Below are 26056 nucleotides of genomic sequence, written 5' to 3' on the forward strand. Positions count from 1 at the left end.
GCTATACTCCAACATAAGATAAAAAGTTGGAAAAAAAAGAAATGCTGTTCAAATTGGGTACAGATGACAGAAAATCCGCCTGCAAAGCTTACCCACATCTGTAGATCACAGAAGCCACACAGAGCTGGTTTTAGGTAGCCCACGACAAGCCCATCATGTTCAAGGGCACTAAAGTAACACTGAGCTCCGCAGGGGACCGGCACACATGCGGGTGTGGGCACCATCTGTGCTGGGGTAACGGGCAGGGATCACTAACCAGAGAGAAAACGTTTTCTAAAAGGAAATATAACTGAGCTCAACAAGACCTGAACCTGAATATATGGACAAATTCAGGCTGGTAAGTTTGTGTTAAATACAGGAACTATATTGAGTGTTTCTTTCTGTCTCCTGGTTGAGTTATCTGACCCTCGGGGCCGTTGGCCTGGCCTCTGAGTCCCCGATGGCAGCTGAAACCTCCACTGCCGCCTGATGAGCCCCATGGACAACATGAGACAGCGGTGGGGACTCCGTGGACTGGGGTGCTGCTGAAAACTGGCCTTGGCCACCCCCAACCTCACAGCATCTCTGGAAGAGAAGGCTCAGAGCTGTGTGCGTGTGAGCCTCAGCCAGGAGGAAACCAAGGACAGTTCCAGGGACGGGAAGGACATGTGCTTGCTTTCATGTCATTTCATCCCAGGGGAGAGAAGTGACATGAGGCGGCCATCGTTCAAAACCCCAGGTCCTGCCTCACGGACGTCTGACAGTGACTTGCACCTTCTCCACGACTGTCAAAGGCAGGGAACGAGGCCAAAATCACTCTGAAAACCACTGAGAACCTGCAGGAGCTGTCATCTCTATTTCTGGGGAAGAAGGGAAAGTATGGTGTTTTCCTGCAGATTAATAATGCATTTAAGGTGTCCATGGTCAGGAGAGACAGAACAGCACCGCCTCGACCTGTGAATAGATCCAGCAGCTAAAGACTGCCTGTAGCCCACGTCACTTCATGAGCAGTACATTAGCACCCAAGGGTGTTGAATGCAATCACATTTCAGTTACATGTAGAAATAATTTTGAAGCATTTCCGGTAACATGGTTAAATTTCTAGAATTGGATTCATTTCTTGACAGCAGTACTTCACTTGAAAGGAAATCCTTGTCATAGTTCAGTTCCCTTTACAGGTTCAGTGGTATTTTCATATCAGGTATTAATTAAAAATAAAGTTCATGTCTCAAACACACTGATTTAAAGGCACATAAAGGAGACCCCGGTGAGCCTCTGCCAGCAGCCTTACCTGTCTAGCAGAATTCAAGTTTTGCATGCCCAGCCCTGAGGCAATCCCGCCCAGGGCCTGGCTGGGGAGTGCACTGTTGGAAAGGGGGGGCTTCAGGCTTGGTGAAGGCAAAAATGGTGAAGTCGTGGGCTCTTCCACGAGGCCGCCATCCTGATTGGGGAAAGAAAGCGTGAGCTGTGGGCAGGGCCCGTCCACACACAAAGCACAAGTTCCCAGGACGCAGACAGGAGTGTGGATGAACATAAAGGAGTAAAAGATCAAAAACGTGTAGACGAGAGGTGGAGAAATGGGCAAAAGGAAGAGGGGAAAAGAAAAAAGAGAAACAGGATTAAGACGCTGTTTTCATTTTAACAATTATTTTACAAACACACATGTCAGCTTACATAGTCTCATCACTACCAGCCCTGCCTATGGGGAGGAGTCAGGAGAGAGACAGCGTAAGTCTTAGTTGGAAAACACTTTAACCACCGTTTTCAAACAAACAGGCTCCTCTGAGAACTTACTAACAAGGCTCTAGGTATACACTAGGTTGAGATCTGCTGATATTCATCTGTTTTTGATTTCATATGACTTAACCTAATAATAAGGTAAATTATAAAACAGACAAAAACCTTATTATTTTTTTTTACATTTACTGAGGCATCAGGTCCTTTGTAAATTTACCTCATCTAACTTCACAACAAGCCTAGAGTATTATTTCAGATTTTAAAGATATAGAAATAAGACAGGGTCCCACACTTGGCAAATAAAAATTCAGGATGCTGAGTTAAACTGGAATTTCAGATAAACACCTGATAATATTGCAGACTAAGTATGGTCACAAATGATTCATTGTTGTCTGAAATTCCGATGTCCTCGGACACAGTGGTGCCGGGCGCAGTGAGGACTCCATTGCGTAGAGCTCTGGTTGAAGACACTGTGTATCTGAGAACAAAGACCAACTCTCGCCTCTTCTCCTGCGAGCCTGCTTTTTGTGTCTATCTGCTTTAGAGCTGTCTTTCCTTGCTTCTATTATTTTTCTCAAGGCCAGACATTTTGATCGAGCTAAACGGGAAACTGTGAAGCTGTCACTGGTGTGACCCCCTCTGAGGTCACACCAGTCTGGAGAAACTGCAGCAAGCAGGCCAGTATTGAGGGGAGTGAAATGGCGACTCCACCTGCTGAAACACCTAAGGTGACTTTCCCACACCTGTGGGTTGTCTGAAGTGGCTCATCCGAGCAAGGCCCACGCCCAACCACTTCTAGACCCTTCTTCTGAGATTAAACATGTAACACTTCATTTCCAATGGGAAGAACTGTGCACGTAAGACCATAAAATAGAAATCTGATGACTCTCGTCTACAGGACAAATTCAAGCGGCCAAGTTTACCCACTGGCATGAAAATCAGTTTTCAATTTCAGTATTTTTATTCATCACATCATATGAAATACTTATAACACTACCTCTTTTGAGTCAAACATTCACATATACTAGAAAAATGGGTAAAAGTCACTTAAATATTACAGTCCAGTAACTTTCTAATCCAACACAGTAAAAATGAAAAACATGTCTTGTTAAAAACAAACAAAAAGCCACCTAAACGCATACCTTGTCAAGGAAGGTGGGGCGGTCCACGGAAGACTCTTTGGAGATCGGTGGGCGGCAGCCAAGGGGCTTGGTGACCATCCCGTTGTAGTCGGTCACTCCCAGTCCACGCTTGTCCACGTCCACCTTCTTTTCCAGCAGAGCGCCTGGGGCATAGCAGATAGAGGCAGCGTTTGGAACGAGATGCCCAGGGGGTTGGCTGCAAGTGCTGAGCACAGACAGGTGCCAGCCGACATCTCAGGGAAGGAGTCAAGACCTTCACCCCAAGAGGACAGGGCCAAGCGCGGAAGGCTGTGGTCTGGCCCCTGCTCCCTATCTGCCCTGCTCCCTATCAGCCACACCTGCCCCAAGGGGGCTAGGCCCTTCCTTCCCAAAGAGGGCCTTTTCCCAGCTGTCCCGCCTCATACCCATCAACTTCCACCTGCTGAGTCCCTTCCGCTGCAAGGACCTGTCCAGATGTTGGGGACACGACAACACAAACCAGACAGGTCTGTCCTGTGCTCCTTCGATTCAGGGACTGGTGTCTGTTCAGCTGCCTCGAAGCTCTGGGGAGGCAGGACTAACTCCCTACAGATCATGCCCGGGCCCTCTGTCCTGGCAGCTGACACCACACATCTGGCATTTGCATGCGATTATAAAGTCTGACCCTCATTATTTGTGAATTCTGAGCTGCTGAATTCACCTACTTGCTAGAATAGACTTGTAGCCCCCACATCAAAACTCGCAGTGCTTTTGGGTCATCTGTGGACACATACAGGGCGGGGAAGAGTCTGAACCCCAGATCACTCACACACACACACACACACCCTCTCTCTCTCCCTCCCTCCCTCCCGGCTCTGCTGCTGCTGCTGTTGCGTCACTTCAGTTGTGTCCGACTCTGTGCGACCCATAGACAGCAGCCAACCAGGCTTCCCGTCCCTGGGATTCTCCAGGCAAGAATACTGGAGTGGGTTGCCATTTCCTTCTCCAATGCATGAAAGTGGAAAGTGAAAGTGAAGTCGCTTAGTCGTGTCCGACTCTAGCGACCCCATGAACTGCAGCCTACCAGGCTCCTCCGTCCATGGGATTTTCTAGGCAAAAGGACTGGAGTGGGGTGCCATTGCCTTCTCCGCCCTCCTGGCTCAGGCTCTCACAAAGTGACAAGTGTCTTTCTTGTGGTCTATGTGGGGTCAGGTGTGACATCTCTGTGCCCTCTGTTGGTCATTTCAATGGTCCCCATGGTCCCCAAGCCAACGTCCTGAGCATTAGAAGGCTGCATGGCGCCTGCCTTGTTCAGCAGCTGCTGATGAGCAACAAGGGGGTGCAGCTGGAACAGGAAGAGTCACCAGCTGTGTGTAAGGCTGTGGGGAGGGAGCTACAGTAACATCTACAGTGCGAGATGAAGCTTCAGAAAAGACGGAAAGCAGATACGTTTGTGGACTCACAAGATGATGACTTATTTTTCTTTTTTTAAACAAGAATTTTTTTTTTTTTTTTTTTAAAGCTGATGGCATTGGTGTGAGTAGAAAATTGAACAAAATCTATGATCATTATTAACTACCCAGGGTCACGTCACCCTTCTTAGCTAAGGTTTTATTATAAAGAAACATGGCTGGCATATGATTATTCATGAGACATATGTATTATACACAAACACACAGGACTTCCCAGGAAGTCCAGTGGCTAAGACTCTGCCTTCCATTGTCAGGGGGTGTGGGTTCGATTCCTGGTTGGGGAACTGAGACCCCACATGCTGCAGGTTGTGGCCAGGGGAAAGGAAAGGGAAAAAAAAGCTCAACTCTCCTCACAGCCCCCCACACCCAGGGTTAACGTATCGACTGGCTGACAGAAGTGCTGTGGCCAGAGGCTTGCACAACCTCATCCCTGTGTGTCCCCAAGGAGCAAGGGTTCAGTATTTCCTCATTCAGTACTTCGGCTCCCTCAGCAGGCAACAAGCTGGGCACGGAGCCCCAGCACCTTTCTCTAAGAGGGTCACTATCTCCTCCTCAAAACAGATGAGGACAGTATCAATTCACCTATTTGTTGCAGAAATGAAAGAAAAGAAAAAGAAACAGGAAAAGCTGACATGGTTCCATGTGGCGCTTGGCCGTTTGTCCCCGGAGACCACCCGTCCTGAAGGACTGGCCCTGCGGCAGGTGTACACCCTACGGGTGGCCTGTCTCTTGAGCACGTGTTCAACCATTGACCCATGACTCAGAACACTGAGACTCACAAACCCGTATCTTTAAAACAAAGTGTGCTTGAGGTGCGTCCTTGCACTTACTCATGGCCTGATCGAGATTCATGTTGTTGCTCTTCAAGGCCTCTTCAGCCGGCTCTCTCTGCGGAGGGAAGCGGAGTTCTCATTAGGAGGTGTGGTAACAGAATGAAAGCTTGTGAAGAGCTCGGGCACCGTTACGCAGGGACGCAATCAGTAGTGACCTGACGCTGCTCCGTTTAGGAACTGGAAATACTTTTCTTCTGCGGTTAGAGACAAATGTCTTCTAAATAAAAATCCTTGTCAGAAGAAAATGTGTTGAATTGATTTTCAGAGGGAAGACGACTTTAAACCCCAAATGGCCAGGGGAGTCCTGTCACTGACCCTGTGGTCAGTAGGGTGACCTCTCCCAGAGCAGCCGCAGGGACTCATGGGGAGAGTCAGATTGCAGGATTGTCTGTTGTTGACTGCTTTTCGCCAAAAAATGTAAAAACAACATAACACAAAACAAGTACTAATGGATGCATTTTGATAATCATCTCTCGGATTGAAACAGACTAGTCTTGGTGGAGACCAAGCAGGCTCGATGCTGAAGTACTGCGGGGCCACTCTGGGCCCATCACCTCGCAGTGGGTGGGGAGGCTGGGCCCCGGGCTGAGCGCGTGTGGGGTCAGGGGCCTGCACCCCGTGAGAAGTATGTGGTCCCCTCTTCCAGTCTGGGGCCGCTCCAGACCCATCCCGAAGGGGCACCCATGGCAACCAAAAGGTAAATGCTCATTTGAGTAAAGATTTGGAGAGAAGACATCTGAAGGGACTACTCGGCAGATGCAAGAGGTATGGTTCATGATCTGAACGCTTCCACTGGCTCTTGGGAACTGAAGAGATGGGGAGCCATTTTCAGAGGCACATCCTAAGATCTCCAGCTCTCGCTACACATGATCTGAAACTCGGGCACCAAACAGGTCTGCTTGGGTTTCTTTATCTGCACGCAAGGTTTTAGTGCTTTATACCGAGGTCTCCCTTGAGATCTTGGTCAACCTTGCAGAAGTGAATGAAAACTCACTTTTAGATGAAAAGAAAATAGAAAATTGTATAAGCCAATGAAGATTAAAAGTCACCCATCGTTTTTCATTCTAGTAAAAGGGTCTCACACCTTTCCAGACAGAAAGGATGTGGATCTTTGCTGTCGTTCAAAGCAAATCCTAACCCCTAAGCAGGAGTGCCCAGGTGAAAAGGGTGTGCACAAGTTAGGTTTTGCCAACAAGCTCATCCCCTGAGTCTCCCTCCTGCGCTGCACGTGACAAAGGTAGACACCGGACGCAACAGGGCGGCGCAGGCAGGACACACGCGGCAGCGCACGGGGGCCAGTCACCGGGAAGCCCATGTCTGTGAGTTGTTTGATCAGCCGGGTCATGATCCAGGCCTCGTCCTGCTTGCCAGATGTTTTCATGCCCTAGAACCAAGGGTGGGAGGAGAAAGTCCATGAGGCAGGTTCTGTGGTATTGTTTTGAATTACTGTTTATTGGAGTAGAGTTACTCGACAATACTGTTAAGTCTCCACTGTACAGCAAAGTGCAGCAGCTCTATGTATTCCTGTCCCCTCTTTTTTGGGTTTCCTTCCCATTCAGGTCACCACAGGGCAGTACAGTGGGTTCTCGTTGGTTATTTATTTTATACAGAGAATCAACAGGTACACGTGTCACTCCCAACCTTCCAGCTCCTCCCCCCTTCCCTTACCCCTTGGTATCCATACATTTGTCCTCTCTGTGTCTCCATTTCTGCTCTGCAAACAAGAGCTTCTGTAACATTTTTCTAGATTCCACTTAGATGCCTTAATATATATTTGCTTTTTTCCTTCGGGCCTACTTCACTCTGTATGATGTTCTCTAGGTCCACATGAGCCACATTTTAATAATGCATTTCTTCCAGAAATGGGGGACGCCCAAAGCTCATGTTGATTTAAAGTCACAGCACCCCATGTTAGCCTGAGCAACGCTGCGCTCCCCGCCACCTGACAGTGTCTGGTGGCTTCTGCTACGGAATGCTTCAGGGTGCTTTCGCAGTTGGCATGTGTGTGTGATGTATGGACTTAAAAAAGGCAAGATAATGATTCTTTCCCCTCAGAGGATGCATTTCGTTCATCACAAATAGGAACTGCATCCATGATCAGATAAGCATGCTAGGTGCTCCCTTGAACACAACCCTGTAATAACCATATAAAATCTACTAAAAATTACATGGCTTGTGCCCTTTTATAAGCTTTCTTCTAAAAGATGACAAAATACAGGGTGTTCGTTCCAACAGGATGAAAAGACAACAAGATGAAAGGAACGAAAAAACCTGTTAATTCTGTTAACTCATGGCCTTCAGGGCGGAGAAGACAGTGAGGAGACAGTGGTGAGGGGAGGGTGAAGACAGGAGGAGGGAGTTGACCGAAGAGGAAAGGGGGGCGGGGTGGAGAGGGGGCCGCGGGGCCTTTGCGGGGCCTCCTGCAAGGAGGGGGGTCCAACGATGCATCCACACCTCATACAAACTATCCTTCACAGCGCTTTCACATCCGGGCCTGGGACTCCCTGCAGGTACCGCAGGGAAGAGGCCGCCTCCCAACTAAGGGGACTCGGGTTCGACCCCAGGGGCCATGCCAGGCTCCTGACTCCAACTGCCAGAGATGGTTTCAACTCGGAGGTGATGCCTCTTGGCCCACCAGTACCCTCCATGGGCATGTGCGTCGAGTTTTTAAATTTTACTTTACTTGAGGAGGATCCCACATGCCAAGGAGCAATGAAGCCCAGGTGCCACAACCATACAGGCCTGAGCGCCTAGAGCGCTTCCCTACAACGGAAGCCACTGCCATGAGAAGCCCGCTCACTGCAACTGGAGAGTGGCCCCGGCTCGCCACAACTAGAGAAAAGCCAGGGCACAGCAATGAAGACCCAGGGCAGTCAAAAATAAAGAAATAAAGTTTAAAAAGCTTATTAAAAAAAAAAAAAAAACCTGGGAGAATGGCATTGAAACATATATATTATCATATGTGAAACGGATCGCCAGTCCAGGTTCGATGCATGATTTAGGGTGCTCGGGGCTGGTGCACTGGGATGACCCAGAGGGATGGGATGGGGAGGGAGGTGGAAGGGGGGTTCAGGATGGGGAACACATGTACACACGTGGCAGATTCATGTCAGTGTATGGCAAAACCAATACAATACTGTAAAGTAATTAGCCTCAAAATAAATAAATAAAGGGGGGGGGAACCTGGTAAATAACTTCAGTCGTGTCCGACTCTTTGCGACCCCATGGACTATAGCCTGCCAGGCTCCTCGGTCTATGGGATTCTTCAGGCAAGAATACTGGAGTAGGCTGCCATGCCTTCCTCCAGGGGAATCTTTCGGACCCAGGGTTTGAACCTGTGTCTCTTATGTCTCCTGCGTTGGCAGGTGGGTCCTTTTCCACTAGTGCCAGAGTCACAGGGCACAGTTTGTAGGTGACTGTAAACGAACATGCTGGCTTTTCTCAAGGAAGCAGCCTCTCTGGAGGTGATTACAATCCTTCCTGTGCAGCCAGAGCCAGGTTTGCCAAGAATACACAATATTTTAATTCACCAGTTCGGTGTTTCTGGTCATTAATTGGATGCTTTGCCAGCCAGCCTGTGAAAAGACCTAATTTGAAGCCCAGGTTTTAGTTTCTGGGCTCTGCTAACTGCCAATTGAGTGGCTTTCAAACTGGAATTGTTTTAAATGGATAATACATTCACACGATTCGAGAGCAGAAACGAGGGGCACAGGGAAGCATCTTCCTCCTACTCCACGCCCAGTCCGCTGAGTTCTCCTTTGCTTTCTCATCCTTCCAGACAGTTCTGAATTCTACAGAGGCTGTTAGGAGTGTGCGTGTGACTCACACATCCACTTCTCTCTCCTCTTCCTCTGCTCCCTAAAATCGGGGATGTGCTAGACAAAGATTCTGTGCCTTGTCTTTCACTTAGCGATATATTTTGGTGATCTTTTCATATGAGTATGTTTAAAGTTTCTTTAAAAAATTTTTTTTAGTTTTTCATAATATGGAGGTAGCATAATTTAACTACTTATGCCATCAATGTACATTCAGGTTATTATAATTTTTTTTTTTTGATGTCCTATGACAAGTAGGAGACACAAGGGATGTGGGTTTGATCCCTGGGTTGGGAAGATCCCCTGGAGAAGAGAATGGCAACCCGCTCCAGTATTCCTGCCTGGGAAATCCCATGGACAGAGGAGCCTGGTGGGCTACAGCCCAAGGGGTCAAAAGGAGTCCAAGAGGACTGAGCACGCACGCACATACATGCACAACGTGCCCCATTATATGTTAACATAACAATATTTTTTTAATGGAAAACAATTATATTTTCTAGAACAAAAATTTTTGGTGAGACAAGTGGCACTGTCACACCTGGCTGGACCCCTCTCCACTGTGCGGCTTCACGGAAGCATCTGGATTCACCCATCAGTCCCTGCTTTCACGCTGCTGTGACAGCAATGCCGTGTCACGCTCTGCGCTCGGCAGAGACCCCCTAAGAGGGCCTCAGGACCCCCAGGGTCCTCAGGGCACTCTGAGAGCCTCGGCTCTCTCTGTCACTAACTGGAGAGACCACCTTGACACCGCGCAGGGCTCAGCATTCACCCTCCCACCCCGGGGCCACACGCACCTTCTGGAGCCCTTTCTTGGGAGCGTTCCCCCAAGAGCTGCAGGAAGAGGGGCTCTCCTGCGAAGCCGCGTTGTTCCACATGCCCCCGTCCTCGTCCTCCCACTGACTGGCGCCGAGGTTCGCGTCGTCCCCGCCGCTGCCCCAGCCTTCTTGCATAGATTTTGAAGCTAGAAAAAGAGGGAGCAGGAGCGTGTATCAGTCACCATTCCCAAAGCAGACAGGGGCGCCCTGTGACACCGCTGAGGGGAGGCAGGACAGAGGGCTGTACAGCGCCTACCTCTTACTCCTCTGTCCTTTCTTACACCTAAGAACTTAATTTTTCCTGCTGGACATGTAATGTATGTGTATACGTACGTCTGTTTTTGTCTTCAAACTCCAGCTGTCTGTAATCTGTGCTGTTCCAACACCCTTAACCCACTTATTTATTTGCCGGGTCTTAGCTGTGGCATGTGGGGCCTTCCATCCAGGTTGGCGACATGTGGAGTCTCTAGTTGCGGTGCGTCGGGTCTAGGTCCCTGACCAGGAATGGAACCTGGGCCCCCTGCATTGGGAGCGTGGAGTCTCAGCCACTGGACCACCAGGGAAGTCCCTAGAGGTCGTTTTGAAACATGGACATTCTAACGATCAATCCTGGGGGTTACCGAAGGTGGCCGTCGCCGAGTGACATGAGATGCTGGTAAGAGGCAGAGTCCTGAGAACGATCACAGGCCTCCGAGTCACGTGGCACGCCACGCGCACCAGTGCTCCCCCGGTGCGACCAGACCCGAGCCGCCTGAGGATCCTGAAAAGTCCATGCTCGGGCTCAGCAGCCTGCACTCTTGACGAGCTCCCAGGAGATGCTCCCAGAACAACAGGAGGGACACAGCCAAGGGCTCAGACAGAGGCAAGCTGAACACTGAGTTTCAATTTCAGGATATTATTGTTTTCTCCTTTCTTAAATAAATACAAAGTAATCTTTGGTGTAAAAGTCACCCCAAACTCTCCTTCCTGGGCAATCTGAAGACCAAAGATCAGGCGACACTACAGTTAGCTACAGTCTATAAGACGATGAAGCCTTGAGGCTTACAAGGTGGCCAGGCATGTCATCAGGCCTCCGAGGACAAATGATACAAACAAATACGTTGCCTCGACACCGGGATCTACACACCCAGGAGCTTCCCATCCTTCAGGTTTCCAAGAAGTGACACGAATGGGATAAATGGGATGGGATTTACCCACTTACAATGAATGGGATAAACAATCCGGCAAAACGGTTGGCACACGTTCTCTGTGTGCCAGTCCAGTGCTGACAAAGTAACAAAACACTGAAACAATAAAGCTGCATTTTTAAGATCGTAATAATCTCAAAAAAAAAAAAAAAAAAAGCGCTTTTGCACCCATGTGAACAACTGATGTTACACGGACTTAAACCAGTCAACTTACATTCATACCACTGTCACAAGTCTCACACTGTAAAGCAGCCACACGCTACACAATTCCACTTGGTGAACATGATCTGGACAATGGAAAGGATGCACACGTTATGCACACTTATTATACTTTCCAACACTGGGAGGGAAACACAGCAGGTTTTCTCGTCTTTAAAAAAAGAGAGAATCCAAAGCTGAATTTTGTTTACTAGGCGGCAAAAGCAAGGCAAGTGTCAAACTGTGGAGTAATATATTTTTCAAAACCCAATCTCAAAAAGAAAAATGACCTGCTTTATCCACCTGTTCAGTGAAAGAGCAGGTTTAAATTGTCTGAATGACAGGTAGGAGAATTCTGCTGAAGAAGCCTGGAGGCTACTAACCATCATTTCTTTTTTCTTTTAAAAGGAGAACATGGACTTCTCTCAAAAGCTCCTTTTCCTTCATTTATCAGACAAGGCAAATATTTCTTTACAGTCTAAGTTTAACATTAGTCTTAAAATGTGGTGGCTCAGATGGTAAAGAATCCACCAGTGATGCGGGAAGACCCGGGTTCAATCCCTGCGTCGGGAAGATCCCCTGGAGAAGAGAATGGCAACCCACTCCAGTATTCTTGCTTGGAGAATCCCATGGACAGAGGATCCAAGCTACAGTTCATGGGGTCGCAAAGAGTCGGACACGATTGAGCAACTTTCACTTCAAATGTAAATAAAATGAGGAAAGTGTCCTAAAACACTAATTCTTAAAATTAAATGAGAAGTATGCCTCTAAATAGAGTTCGTGGGCCCATTTCCAAACAGCCGACCCAGAGCGGGCAAGACGCTGGGCTCACCTGGTTTGCACAGGGCTGGGGCGGCAGCGGGGGCGCTGGCCCTCCCGAATGTCAGCGCCGGCTCGGTGGGCTGGTCCCCCCATCCGCTGCCGCTGCTGGGTGGCTTGCCCCATGCTGCTGTGCCATTATCAACCAGGGTGGACGGGGATGATGACTCCCCCCAAGAGTTTTCAGCCTTCGAATGAACGTTAGGCATTTCTCCCCAGCCCGACGAAACTGAAGAGGGCACCGGGGAGACAGAGGACAACAAAAGTGAGACAGAGAGAGAGAAAGTAAGAATGGTGACGTCAAGTTCAAAATCATTTTGAGATTATCTTTAGGATGGCTTTTAGGAGAAAGTGAAAAGGAGACAATATTAAACCTAATCAGATTTGTCTGTTTTTTTTTAAGTTGCAGTCTTCTCACTTCTGACCCCTACCTACTCCCTTAAAACTGAAAGTCCGTTATATTAAAAGCTATTCAATTCACACCATCTGCAACAAGATAAGAGTTTTAAAAAGTAGGTTAGAACTTAAGTTTAAGGAGTAGCTCTTTTGCTTCTGGTGTTATATGTGACAACCTAAAAGAAATTTCATACTACTCTCTTATAAAAAATTTACGAGTTGCAACATTTTTCTCACTTATCTTTTGACCAACCGTCAAAAACACAGGTCTGGGCAAACAAAGAAGATAGAAAAAGAAACATGTACAGATAAAGTAATAACAGAGCACCCAGATGGTTCTTAGGTACCAGCAGTAAGTTGGGAAAGGAGTTGAGATATTGGTGTTAAAAGATGGGAACCAAATGGAGGAATTATGGAGAAGGGCGGTTCCAAGCGAATCTCAGAATTCTGCTTTCATTCCTCCACCCCATCCTGTGCTAGCATCCTGAGCCGGGCCTTGTACCACAGACGAGGATGCAATTAAACTAGGGAAGGTTTCCTAGTGAATTCAGAAGGTTCTGGCGTTACTATCTAAGAGGCACAGGCGAGGTTAAGAGACTAGGCCACACTAAGGATCTCCCCACCTTCTTTATACTTTAGCAAGACAAACATTTTACATGTCATATGCAAACTTCCAAATCAACCCAAATTCTGATCTTTGTGCCTTTGCCCATAGGCTCACTTGATAATACTGAAAAGTCATGCTGATAGCTCACGTCAGCTATAATTTTCATACAGACGTAGCTTCTCACAGGCAGAACTGTGAATGCTTTAAACACTAACTGAAGAATAGAAACCACAAATAAGCCAATCACAGAATTTAAATTATTTGGTTAAAACATGGATATTACCATCTCGGTTATAAAATATATTAATTTTCTGACTAAAAATAGCATGGAATCAGCTCCCTTGATGCTTTACTCTAATAAAATACAACAGTAATGATTAATGACAAAACTACCTACCACCTATGAATCATTTAAAATTACAAGCTGAATAATGAGCAAAACATTAAGTGAATTATTATCAATATCAAGGAAAGTGTTAATCACTCAGTCATGTTCAACTCTTTGCTACCCCATGGACTGTAGCCAGTCAGGCTCCTCTGTCCATGAAATTCTCCAGGTAAGAATACTGGAGTGGGTTGCCATTCCCTTCTCCAGGGGATATTCCCGACCCAGGGATTGAACCCGGGTGTCCCGTACTGCAGGCAGATTCTTTATCCACTCAGCCACCTGGTTAAAGGTACATCAGGGAAGTTAGCCCTAATCACTATTGTCGGCAAAAACTAACTATAATATTACCCGTAACTACACAAAAAACAATAATCCATGTTGGGAGAAGCAGTTTTACAAATCGAAGGAACAAATTAGGAAAATTAACATAGAAGACAAAAACTAAGGAAGTTTTGGGAAGCTCAAATAATTCAGGTGTTACTAACAGTCAATCAGCTGCAAAGATATAGTGATTTATTCTCGGCAATTAAATAACAAAATCACCTGATCAAAAGGCAGGCACACAGGGACTTCCCTGGTGGTCTGATGGTTAGGACTCCATTCTGCCAATGCACAGGGCACTGGTTTGATCCCTGGTAGAGGAACTAAGATCCCACATGCCCCACAGTGTGAACAAAAAGGGTAAAAAGGAGAGAGACAAAAAAGGCAGATACACAGCATTTCTCTAGATTACTGTGTTCCAGCTCCAGACTGGGTTTGAACTAGATCCAAACACTCCAGTGTAAATCCTACACTGCATTTCATAAATTAGTATCAGTTAGTATCCTTAGGCTCATCAGAAAACTAACTAGTATTAATATAATAAGAATGGGACAAAATGATTGTCCTGTAGCATTTACTTTTACAAAACCGGACACACACACACAAAAACCTATGCAATCGAGAAACCATATTTTGTGAGACAGAGATCAATATCCTTAAGTGGTGATGATCAGCAATTCAAAAGCAACTTAAAACCCAAACTCTGAGGTTAGTGAACATTCTGTAAAATCAGTGAAGGTCAAGGGTGATGCTGCAGAATCTGTAAAAGACCTGCTCTGTAGCAGAAACCTCATCAGACATTCATCGGGTTTGCAGTTTGTTTGGAGGGGGAATCCCAGTTGATCTGCAACAAGCAGGCAAGTGTGTTCAAGCTGTGAGCTGAGCCACAGCCTAGCAGGTGCTGCCATCGCTGCTTCCATCTCTGATCCCAGTGACCCGGGTACCACAAGCCCCGACAGGAAGGGCCAGGGGCTGTATGTGTGAAAGTGAATGGAGAGGACCCAAAGGAAGCAGCATCTTGTCACTGTTATGAACGGAACCAAGGGAGGTGTGACTGATCCTTCTGTAGCACAAAGAACAGCTGGTCCCCCAGACTGGGACAGGGACAGGCTCAGATCACCTGTGGTCCCTGAGAGGGATGGACTCTGCTCTCACTGCAGAATAGTGCTCAGTTCAGGACAGATGGGAATATCATAGGTGATGTGGGGCAAGGATAATGCCTCAACGCAGCTACACTGTGTCATGGCAGAATACGAGACTAATGTCATCAATGAAAAATTATGGAGTAACCCCATCATCCCCAGTGACACAGTAAGTGTGCACAGTCTCTGCACAGGGCTCAGCTGTTGTTGTTCGATCACTAAGTTGTGTCCAACTCTTTGTGACCCGTGGACTGTAGCCCACCAGGCTCCTCTGTCTATGGGATTTCCCAGGCAAGAATACTAGAGTGGGTTGCCACTTCCTTTTCCAGTAGGGCTCAGTGAAAGTGAAGTCACTCAGTCATGTCTGACTCTTTTCGACCCCATGGACTGCAGCCCACCAGGCTCCTCCATCCATGGAATTTTCTAGGCAAGAGTACTGGAGTGGGTTGCCATTTCCTTCTCCAGGGGATCTTTCCAACCCAGGGATCAAACCTGGGTCTCCCGTGTTGTGGGCAGACGCTTCACTGTCTGAGCCACTACGTGCAAGTAATTCCTCTACCTTTTTATCAGTCTCTGTCAAAGTGGTTGGAATAAAACCCGCAGCTGCTTCCACACTATCGTGACAAATATAGACATCACACGTGCGCATAAGGCCCGGAGGACGGAGAACAAACAAGAACCCGGAAACAGTCACCATGGTGGATGGGGCACGTTTTCCTTCTTCTACGTTTGGTGAGACTGTGTGCAATTTGTTAAAAAAAAAAAAAAAAAAAAAAATATATATATATATATATTATCTATAAATATTTTTCACATACAAGTAAATAACTTTGGCTCTTCCAACCAAACAGGAATGCCTTTATCCTGGGTAAATCTCATATTCTTTGTCTACTAAAAACCATTAAGAGGAGATTCTGAGGGTAACATATTCAAGAGAAAAAAAAAAATCACAAAGGCACATGATGTTGTCCCTGTCTCTGTGGGGTGTCATGGATGTCATACGTTACAAGTGGCAGTGGGTGGGTATGTATTTCACATCTGAGACCCCCACCACCTCCCCGCAACGTGTGCCCTCAGCAAGCTACTTAACTGCCCGTTTCCTCTGTAATATGAGGCCCGGGTGGCCATCAGGACCACATGAGATGAGCATAAGATGTGGTTGCCCAGCACTGCCAGGCCATGCTTGTTGCCAGGACCCGGGCACCAGGCACATGTCAGCAGGAGCTTTTTCAGAGACAGTGAGCAGGGGGTGAGGTAGCTCTGACTGTGACCCGAGGAGAAGTCATGGGAACGAGGACTTCCAGGAGACTTGGGTGGGTGTGACGTGATAGCTGTGTTTCTTAATAATAATTTAGTCTTGGCTATGCTGGGTCTTCGTTGCTGTGCAGGCTCTTCTCTAGTTGCGGCGAAAAGGGGCTACTCTTGTCATTGTGGTGGCTTCTGATGTTGCAGAAACGGGCTCTGGGGCGTAGCCTCAATAGTTGTGGCCCGTGGGCTTAGCTGCTACGCGGCGTGTGGGACCTTCCCAGATCAGGGATCTATCTGGGATCGATCTTGTCTCCTACACTGGCAACTGGATTATTTACCACCGAGCCACCAGGAAAGCCCAGAACCCTACCATCTTAGACAGAATCTCTCCTCTCGACCTGGGCTCATCGCCCTTCTCCCACAGTTGTACCTGCTGCCCCATCTCTGGCTGAGACCCAGGCTTCTGCATCCAACCTCTGCTGTCCCCTCCAAGCACATGTGCCTCCCGTGTGTGCCCTGAGAAGGCAGTGCACCTTGCCATGACCTGCCCACCTGCCCGAGCTCTGAACCCTCCCTGCTCCCGCATCCACATGCTTTCCCAGTCTGGCTGCTGTATCCATCTACACCCCTGGCCACTATTCCTTCCCCTCTCATGCCAAACACGGCTGAGCTCAGCTCTTCTCCTCCAGCTGTGCTTCCCACTAATCCACTCTTCGTCTTACAGGTGACACGATTCTGTAATTAAGCCTGATGGTTCAATCGGCTTCATCTTCTCAGTGGCCTCCCCAGACCTCTGGATACACCCCAATTCCTTCACAGGGCCTAAAAGAACGTGCCTGCTCTTGCCGTGGTCTCCTTTCTCTGCAAGGCCTTCCTGCCACCCCCCACCACGCACCCCAGCACCAACTATGGTGAAGTTCTTTCTGTTCCTCAGAGATGCTACCTTCCCTCTTGCCTCCAGGTCTTCTATGCTGGCGCCTCTATCTGAGCCACTCCTCTGCCAGTTCTCTAGTTACAAAGGCCAGCTGGACTGAAATCACTCTCTCTCCCATGGTCTGTGTTGCACGTGTATTTTCTCAGTCACGCTCATGCTCCCTGAGGGCAGGCTCTGGTCTGTAACAGCTTCTAGCCTCTTTTACTGCAGTATCTAGGAGAGTGCCTTGTGCCGGGCAGGGACTCAACACACAGATTTTCATCTAACTTTAGCATTTTTCTTTCCACTGAAATCAGAACATGAATGGTACTGTATAATGCCACATAAAACCATTTCAACCAAAAACGGTTTTATTTCATGGTCAACCAGATCAGAAACACCTGCAGAGCTTCAAAACCAGCCAGTGGGCGGGCTTCCCATCCGGACCAACGACTCCTGCATCTGAGGTGTCTCTGAAACTGGTACCTCCCAGCTCCATAAGCTCCCAGGGAATTCTAACGAAAGCCCTCTGGGGTTGATAACCACTGGTTTATCTCATAAATAAACAGACTTTGTAATAAGTAAACACAGGCTAACACAATGGCCTCCAATCTTTCTAAAGAGGGTATATTTCTTTTTCTCTCCTTTCTCTTGGAAGTGGGTACTATTTTTCCCCCCTTGGACTGAAAGCTATCACAAAATCCTACTTTATTTTTTTCTCTTTTCTTTCTCTTGGACTGAAAGCTATCAGAAAATCCTACTTTATTTTTTCTCTATAATATTATCTCTTTGGATAATATTCAAATACGATCCTGTAAGGTGACGGGCATGGAAATCAGTTTAATGTCATTTGCTACAAAAACGCTAGTTGAGTGTGTGTGTGCAAACGTAACCAGAGTTTGTCTTTAGCCTCTGAAGGCACATGCAGCCCCGTACCTGGGCCGAGCAGTGGCGATCGGCTGAGCTGGGCGCTGGCCTGGTGCGCCGGGGGCGCCTCGGCCGCGCTCGCGCTGTCACTCGTGGCGGTGGCGGTGGCGGCGGCGCCGGCCGAGGCGCTGCTCTGGATGCCCGGGTTGTTTCTGTCCCACATGTTTACAGTTTTATTGTTGTAGTTGCTTGGGTCGCCCCAAGCTGAGGTACCGTCATCGATTTCCATTTTGCGTCGGATGGAGGGCGGGGAAGGCTCCTCCCAGCCCGTGGCCTCGCTGGTGTCCTTCGGCTTGACGGGGAGCGGCCCCCCGATCCACCCCGTTCCTGTCTGTTTCACGGAAGCGGCTCCTCCCCAGTTACTCGAGCTGCTGTCTGGGGGTTTGCTCGCCCAGTTCTGTTGGGGGCCGGGCTTCAGAGACTCTCCCCAGCTTGTCCCTGGATTCACCTTCGCGTTTGTGCCATTGCCCCAGCCACCGGTCCCCGACCTCGGAGCCTCGTTCCAACCAGACCCTGACCGACTACTGTCAGCATCCCAGCCCGAGGCGTTCTTCTTCCCCTCCCCCAGGTGTCCGAGGACCGAGGACGAATCCGCCCAGTCTCCCCCTCCTGCGCTCCAGGCTGGGTTCGGCTTGTGTCCATCTCCCCAGTTCTGAGATCTGGGTTTCTGAGGCTCAGCCCAGGTGGGGGACTTGTCCTCCTGATTTACGGTCCCGCTCCAAGCGTGGCCACTCTTGGCAGCAGCAGCATTATTAACAGCAGTAGAGCTTATCGCCTCCCCCCAAACCCCGGGGCCATTTGGCGCTTTGTGGCTGCTGTCTCCCCAGCCGGCGTGCGCTGGCGCAGCAGCAGGCGGTGAGCTGACCCACCCCGATACTGAAGAGGTATTTGTACTGTTCACGCTGGACCCATCGTTCTTCCCCCCTGAGTGTGAAGGCTGAGTAGCTGCACACCCCCAGGCCTCTGTCCCATTGTCGTTCTTGCGCTCGGACCTGGGGGACTCTTCAAATTCCCAGGCAGTGTTTTGCTTCACTGGCGTCTGTCCCCAACCAGTGTTGGACAGAACTCTTGGGTCCAGGTCGCTCCTTGGCAATTGGAGGTGCCCTTGCTCGAGAACCCCTTTGTCTCGCCGTCGGCCTTCTGCTCCATCCCGCCCAGTGCTCCCTTCGTGGTGGCTGCCAGAACCGTCGCTGCTGCCTTCACTGGCCGACGTTCCAGAGGACGCAGCTTTGGCCCAAGAGTTCACGTGCTCGCTGCCAGGCTGCGCGGCAGGATTCTGGCCGCCAGCGCTAGGACTGTCCCACCCTGTTGATCCTTTCCCGTTGATGTCGCTACTGGAATGCTGGTTGGGGGGCTTCCCCCAGTCCCCGTTCACCCCGTTGGAGGTGCTCCGGCTGGGGTGGCCCCAAGCTCCCGAGTGGAGGTTGCCCACACCACTGCTGCCCCCACCCCGCCCCCAGGCGAGGATGCCAGGACCAGCGGGAGGTCCTGAGTCCCACGCGTTGTTCCCTCCGTTCCCCTCCTTCTGCACAGCGCTGCTGGAGCCGTTCTGCTTAGCACTTAATGCTGAGTTCACAGTGTCGCCATTCCCCTGACTGAACCCGGAACCGCTGTTTCCTGTGGCCGGGTTACCTGGGGACAGTCCCCACACAGAACTGCCGATTCCTTCGCCGCCACCCCCGCCGACTTGAGAAACTGACGATCCGTTAGCACCAGGAAGGCCTTGCAGGTGGGGCGGGATGATGGCCCCCATGCCAACAGCCATGCCCCAGTTCGGCAGTCCGTTCGTCTGCACTGCGTTGAGAGGGCTAGGAGAAGGGCTCAGGGGGTTAGTGTTGTTTGGCCCGTCAGTGTTAAGGTTCTGAGGTTGTGCGCTGAAAGACACATTCTGGGAAGTGGACGTCTGTGGTCCTGTGCTCTCTTGCGGCAGCAAGTTTCCCCAAGCACCTAAAGTGCCCGCGGGGTTCCCATTCTGGGTGCCCATGTTCTGACCTATGGCACTGACCGGACTGCAAATACTGGAAGGGTTGCCTGTCCCCACAGTTCCTTCGTGTCCGAGTACAGGCCAGGCAGCTGGGTTGGCGTTAGGATTAAGGTTAAGATTAATGCCAGCGTTGGAGTTGGAGGCACCCCAGCAGTTCTGACTCCTCCCATCTCCGATCATGTTGTCCATTTTCCCATCCCCACCGCCGAGGGAGCAGTGAGCCAGGCCCGAGCCGGCACTGGCGGCTACGCCCCACACTCTGGCGGCACCTCCGTTACTGTTCGCTCCCCCCGCCCCAAGGGCACTCTGAGCGGACGGGTTTTGGACCAGTGTGCCGTTGGAGCCATTATTGCCGTTCGTCTTCTTGGTCTGTCCAGTGAAGCTGCCCTGGGCGCTCCCCGTAGCCATGCTACTGTTCTCTGAGCCACAGTTGGAGGCAGAGTCAGTGTCTGTGGTACATTCTGAGGCGGATTCCGTCTCTGCTCCCGTGATGGAAGGCCAGGCCCCCGCGTCTGTCCTGTCGCTTAGCGTCTTCTCCCAGCTGCAGCTGGCTTCGCTCCGGTAAGTGGGCTGCTGTCCCCAGTGGGAACTCTCATAATGCTCTGCTGGGCCACTGTGACTGAGATCTGAAAAACACGAAACACGTTCAAAGTTAGCTTCTCCTCCCACTTGTCAATCGACTGCTCAAACTAGTCTTGGGGGCACGCTCTTTCTTCTGAGTTTTCAACTCTGAATGACAGATACTAAAAATGACTTCAAGAAAAAAAGTTATTTATCTTCTAAGTGCATGCTAAGTGGCTTAGATCATGTCGGACTCTTTGTGACCCCATGGACCATTCCATAACCCACCAGACTCCTCTGTCCATGGGATTCTTCAGGCAAGAATACTGGAGTGGATTGCCATGCCCTCCTCCAGGGGATCTTCCTGACTCAGGGATGGAACCCAAGTCTCTTATGTCTTCTAAGTAGCTCCCACTCAAAAAAGAGTTAATGCGTCCAAAATTACATTAATTCACATAACAGAACCAAGTATTTTGGGGGTTGGGGATGGAGAGACAGAAAGAAGAAGCTTTAGAAAATGATATCTCATGTTATCAAGGGAACAATGGTTAGAATTACTTAATTACATTTCTACTACTTTATCTGTTATTACCAGTGATTATGGTTTACCCCAGTTTCCTGAGCATTAATAAAAAAATATTCACAGTCCTACATCTGGTATCTTCTTAGATCTCTAGGTATTCCTTCTACTTCTGCTTTCTATTTTGCTAACTTAGTCTTTTCTTTGGAGATTCCCCAGAAGAACTTTATATGATATTTTCTATAGTGTTTATATAATTTCACTCTTAGGAGTCTAATAAATAATCTAGTATTTGGTATCTGAATTTTATCTCCTGTAATTTCCTAATTTTTTTTGAGTATTCTTAACATTGCAATCAAACTTATATACCAAATTTTCCAACAGGCTTTATTTGAAGTATGAAGTGACGTGAAAGTCACTCAGCCATGTCCAACTCTTTGTGACCCCATGGTCTATACAGTCCATGGAATTCTCCAGGCCAGAATACTGGAGTGGGTAGCCTTGCCCTTCTTCAGGGGATCTTCCCAACCCAGGGATCAAACCCAGGTCTCCCACACTGCAGGCAGATTCTTTATCAGCTGAGCCACAAGGGAAGCCCATTTGAAGTATGCATCACTCAAAAATAAAGTAATATAAAAAATTTAATGTATTTACATAAAACCTCAATTAAAATCCTTGACAGAGTTTCTTTAAATAGTAAGATACACAGATAATTGCCATTAAATATTTCTTCTCTTTTAGAACTTTTCCATTATGTTCTTTGCAAATTAATTTCAACAAGAAAAAAATTTTACTCATCATGCACAGTAAAACTGGGTGTCCCCTCAAATGTCTTTTATTATTTGACAGAACTAAAAGAAGAAAAGAGGAAGTATGCAATCATTACTATCACTAGAAAGAATACACTAAAGCTCATTTCGGCCTTAAAAAAACTCCCACACCAGTGATTTCTGTTGCCTGATTTAAATGGAATGTAATGAATTTAGAATGATGGTCTAGGTGATTCTAAAGCAGGCAAGTAATTCCAGGTGAAAACCACAAAGGGATAATGAAGGAGGGCTTCAAGTTCTAAATTACCATAAACAATAAAGTTTTTTATTGCCAAATATTAGGGGCTGGCTCTACAACTTTATGACTACTTCTGTGGGTTTTGCCTATACTATAAAAACTAGCTTGTTCAGTTGCTAAGTCCTGTCTGACTCTTTTGCGACCCCATGGACTGTAGCTCGCCAGGCTCCTCTGTCTATGGAATTCTCCAGGCAAAAATACTGGAGTGGGTTGCCATTCCCTTCTCCAGGGGGTTGTTCAATCTCAACCCAGGGATCGGACCCATGTCACCTGCATTGGCAGGCGGGTTCTTTACCAATAAGCCACCAGGGAAGCCCCCAAATTAGTTTGTGTTGTGTTGTGCTGAGTTGCTCAGCTGTGTCCGACTCTTGTGACTCCATGGACTATAACTCACCAGGCTTCTCTGTCCATGGGGATTCTCCAGGCAAGAATACTTGAATGGGTTGCCATACCCTCCATCAGGGGATCTTTCCAACCCCAGGGATTGAACCCAGGTATCTAGCATTGCAGGTGGATTCTTTATCATCTGAGTCCAAGATGAGCCCAAGGGAAGCCCAAGAATACTGGAGTAAGTAGCCTATCCCTTCTCCAGGGGATCTTCTCGACTCAGGAATTGAACTGGGGTCTCCTGCATTGCAGGCAGATTCTTTACCAGCTGAGTTACCTGGGAAGCCCCATGGAGAACAGTATGGATGTTCCCTAAAAAACTAAAACTCAAGTTACCATATGATCTAGCAATCCACTTCTGGGTATATATCTGGAGAAAACTATAATTCAAAAAGATACATGCACCCTAATGCTCATGGCAGCACTATTTACAGTAACCAAGTCTTGGAAGCAACCTAAATGTCCACGGACAGAGGAAAAGATAAAGAAGACATCATATATCACTTATATGTGAGATCTAAAAACTGATACAAATGAACTTATTTACAGAACAGAAACTTAAGGTTACCAAAAGGGAAGGGGGGAGGGGTAAGTTAGGAATTTGGAATTAACAGACATACACACCTATATATAAAATAGATAAATGACAAGGACCTACTGTATGGCACAGGGAACTAAGTTAAACTGTAACAGGAAACACTAACATGAGTAAGAGCAGTTCTGGGATGGGGGAGGAGAAGGGAGAAGATGGACTAAGATCCAGATACGGCGAGTCTGGGGTGCTTGCAAGACCTCCAAGTGGATCTGTCCACAGTCCCGGGAGAAGCAAGCTGGAAGCTCAGACGTCAATGTGCGGTTCATCAGCCCCCTCTGTGTGGACTCATGCATCCTTGCAGGTGCTTCATCCAGACCCTTAAAAGGCCATCACTGCCACTCTTCCGCCTCTTCACTCCTCTCCATCATCCACTTCAGTCGCCCGATCAAGTGGGGACTACGTTCGACAAGCACTGGGGAATCTACGGGTTGTCATCCACTCAACAGGACCTTTTTCTCAAAGGCAAGAATGTGTCTGCAAGTGGTGCATGCCAAGAGAGCAGCGTTCCTAACTCAGAGAGGAGCTAAACGTTCTGGAACTTGGTACAGCCAGCCAGAAGGGAGTTGAGAGACAGAGAGGGAAGGAGGGAAGGAGGTGAAAGCATGAGATGAAATATCCTCCAGGAAATTCCCTGGCGGTCTAGTGGTTAGGACTTGGCGCTTTCATTGCCACTGCTCTGGGTTCAATCCCTGGCTGAGGAACTAAGATCCCGAAAGCTGCTCAGCAAGGCCACAATAAATAAATAAATCAATAAATAAGATCCCCCACACCAGCCTTAAGGGTGTTTTACTGAACGGGCATGCACACCTGTGCTTTGGCACAGAGGGGTAAAGAAAGGACAAGGTGTCACTGCTGCTAAACGAGCCTAAAGGAAAGGCTCAACTCTCACCAACGCGCGGCACAGCTCGAGTCCACTTCCAGGTGAGGACTTCTGTCCTAAGCTTGCAAAGAGGGCCAACTCTTACATATGGAGCTATTTGGAGGGGCTTAAAATGAGGCTAACAAGTGAATTTGCTATATACATTTAGCTAAGTGTTATTACTATGTAAGCCACTAAAACACATTTTTTCTACGTAAAATATTTTTAGTTGTAATGAAAACAGTAGATAAGGAGAAAAAAGAGAGACAAACATTACAATGTCTTCCATTGTAATTAAACTTCGAGAATACCAAAATGATATAAGGATTTTTTCCCAAGAAAATAGCACTTTTGAGGGTGCTGACAGGATCAAAATGAACATTAAATATGAAAATAAAATGAACACAAAACCAAAAAGTTAAGGATAAATGGTAACTGCCATATTTCTACTAGTTGATTTCCGGTCCTACTCCCTAGTGTCTCCAGTTCTGGTATTCTTAGTGTCCCAGGAGCTTCTTTACAAAGTCCTTCCTCTCTTCTGATGGTTTAGGGCCTGTAACAGAGGCCGTTCCTATGTAACTCTAGTCACAGTGTCCTCAGATGACAGTTCCCTGATGACAGTTCACATTGTGCTGAACACGCATGTTCAACCGTCCTGCCGACGAGCTTACAAACACCGCACAGATGGACAAGAACGTTCTGTACCAAGACAGGTGTGATGCACAAAGGTGCCACTCTTGGCTTCAGTTTTGTTTTCTCATTTTTTTTCCTTCTCAAAAAGTTTTGAAATGGGAATCAACTGTGTCATGTGTACTTTAATATTAAAAAAAAAAAATAGTCTGGGGACTTCCCAGGCATCTGATGGTTAAGACTCCACACTCCTAACGCATGGGACATGACTTCCATCCTTGGTCAGGGAACTACGATCCCACATTCCATGTAGTCCAGAAAAAAAGTCTGAACACAAAAATGCATTTAAACGCTGGAAAGGACTTGAAAACTGGAAAGCAGAAGGTTATGATTTTAATGCAATATTTATGGTTTTCAAGTACAGACCTCAGTTGATTTGAAAATACAACTTACCACTGTCTTAAGTGGTAAACAACAGAAAACAAACAGCAGAAGCTATACCTCCAACACACGAATGAATTAACCTAAATCCACTTCGGAAAAACTAGGCTTTCCCCACTCCTCACCATCCCTTCCCCACTCAGACTCCTTTAAAACCTTCTGGGGGCTCTGAGGAGCACAGTTTGACTAGTTCTGTTCTGGGGAATCCCTGAAGTCTCTCCTCTCCTGCCCCTCTTCATCATTAACACCATCATCATAATTACATCATCAGCATTATTACCTCTACCATCACCACCATCATCACCACCACCACATATTATGACCTTAGAATTTATTCCCTAAATTAAAATATTTTATGTTTTTAAAACTATTATTCTCTTTATCTTTAAAGCATACCATTATTCTTGGTAGAATTTATGACCTTGAAAATATTTGAGTAACATGGTTTTCATAAACCAAAATCTCTTGACTGTGCTATCAGTTTAAAAAAATCCATCTTTTAGTTATAGTCTAAAAGACTATATGAAAGAAACTGAAATAACTGACTTTTGTGAGTAGGCATTTTGAAATGAATGAAAGCTCTGAAATAAACCAAGGCTGAATTCTCTTGTAGGTTATTTTACACTCTTCAGCATAAGCCCAGGAGCTTTAAAAGGCTAAAATATATGCATCTGTTGGGCGGCAAGTTTGAGAAAGTTTATAAATAAGAGTGTTCATATCCCTAAAGGGGGTAAAGAATCGGCCTGCCAACGCAGGAGACCCAAAAGACACAGGTTCAATCCCTGGGTCGGGAAGTTCCTCTGGAGTAGGAAATGGCAATCCACTCCGATATACTTGCCTGGGAAATCCCATGGACAGAGGAGTCTGGTGGGCTACAGTCCATGGGGGCAAAAAGAGTTGGACAAAACTAAGCATGCATGCATACATGCACGCATATCCCTAAGACATCACATATTTCATAGCATTTTCAAGTTCCAAGTATTTACACACACATTAGGTTAACTGAACCTTACAAGTTACATCTGTTTTACAGATGGGGAAACAGACTCAGGCCAAACTTGCAAAGGTGTTATAACCAATGGCCAGTAAAGACTGAACAGAAACTTGTATCTTC

The 26056-nt window shown here is 47.6% G+C and overlaps 1 protein-coding gene across 5 annotated transcripts in view; it reads right to left on the reverse strand.

The window, feature by feature from the left end:
- The window catches only part of TNRC6C (trinucleotide repeat containing 6C), a 75992-nt gene that overhangs the window by 21491 nt on the left and 28445 nt on the right, over positions 1–26056 (reverse strand). For 2 of the 5 annotated variants that reach the window (XM_027518422.1, XM_027518420.1), the window contains exons 4-10: positions 17907–20507; positions 11969–12184; positions 9731–9897; positions 6425–6505; positions 5119–5176; positions 2859–3001; positions 1271–1420 (exon numbers count right to left, since the gene is read on the reverse strand). In XM_027518422.1, the coding sequence (XP_027374223.1) occupies positions 1271–1420; positions 2859–3001; positions 5119–5176; positions 6425–6505; positions 9731–9897; positions 11969–12184; positions 17907–20289 (3198 nt within the window). In that variant the 5' untranslated portion in view covers positions 20290–20507. Of the gene's footprint in view, positions 1–1270; positions 1445–2858; positions 3002–5118; positions 5177–6424; positions 6506–9730; positions 9898–11968; positions 12185–17906; positions 20508–26056 lie in introns of all 5 variants that reach the window. The other 3 variants (XM_027518421.1, XM_027518419.1, XM_027518423.1) reach the window with 2 other exon arrangements.

This window comes from Bos indicus x Bos taurus, chromosome 19 (assembly GCF_003369695.1).
Source record: "Bos indicus x Bos taurus breed Angus x Brahman F1 hybrid chromosome 19, Bos_hybrid_MaternalHap_v2.0, whole genome shotgun sequence".
Classification (NCBI taxonomy): domain Eukaryota; kingdom Metazoa; phylum Chordata; class Mammalia; order Artiodactyla; family Bovidae; genus Bos; species Bos indicus x Bos taurus.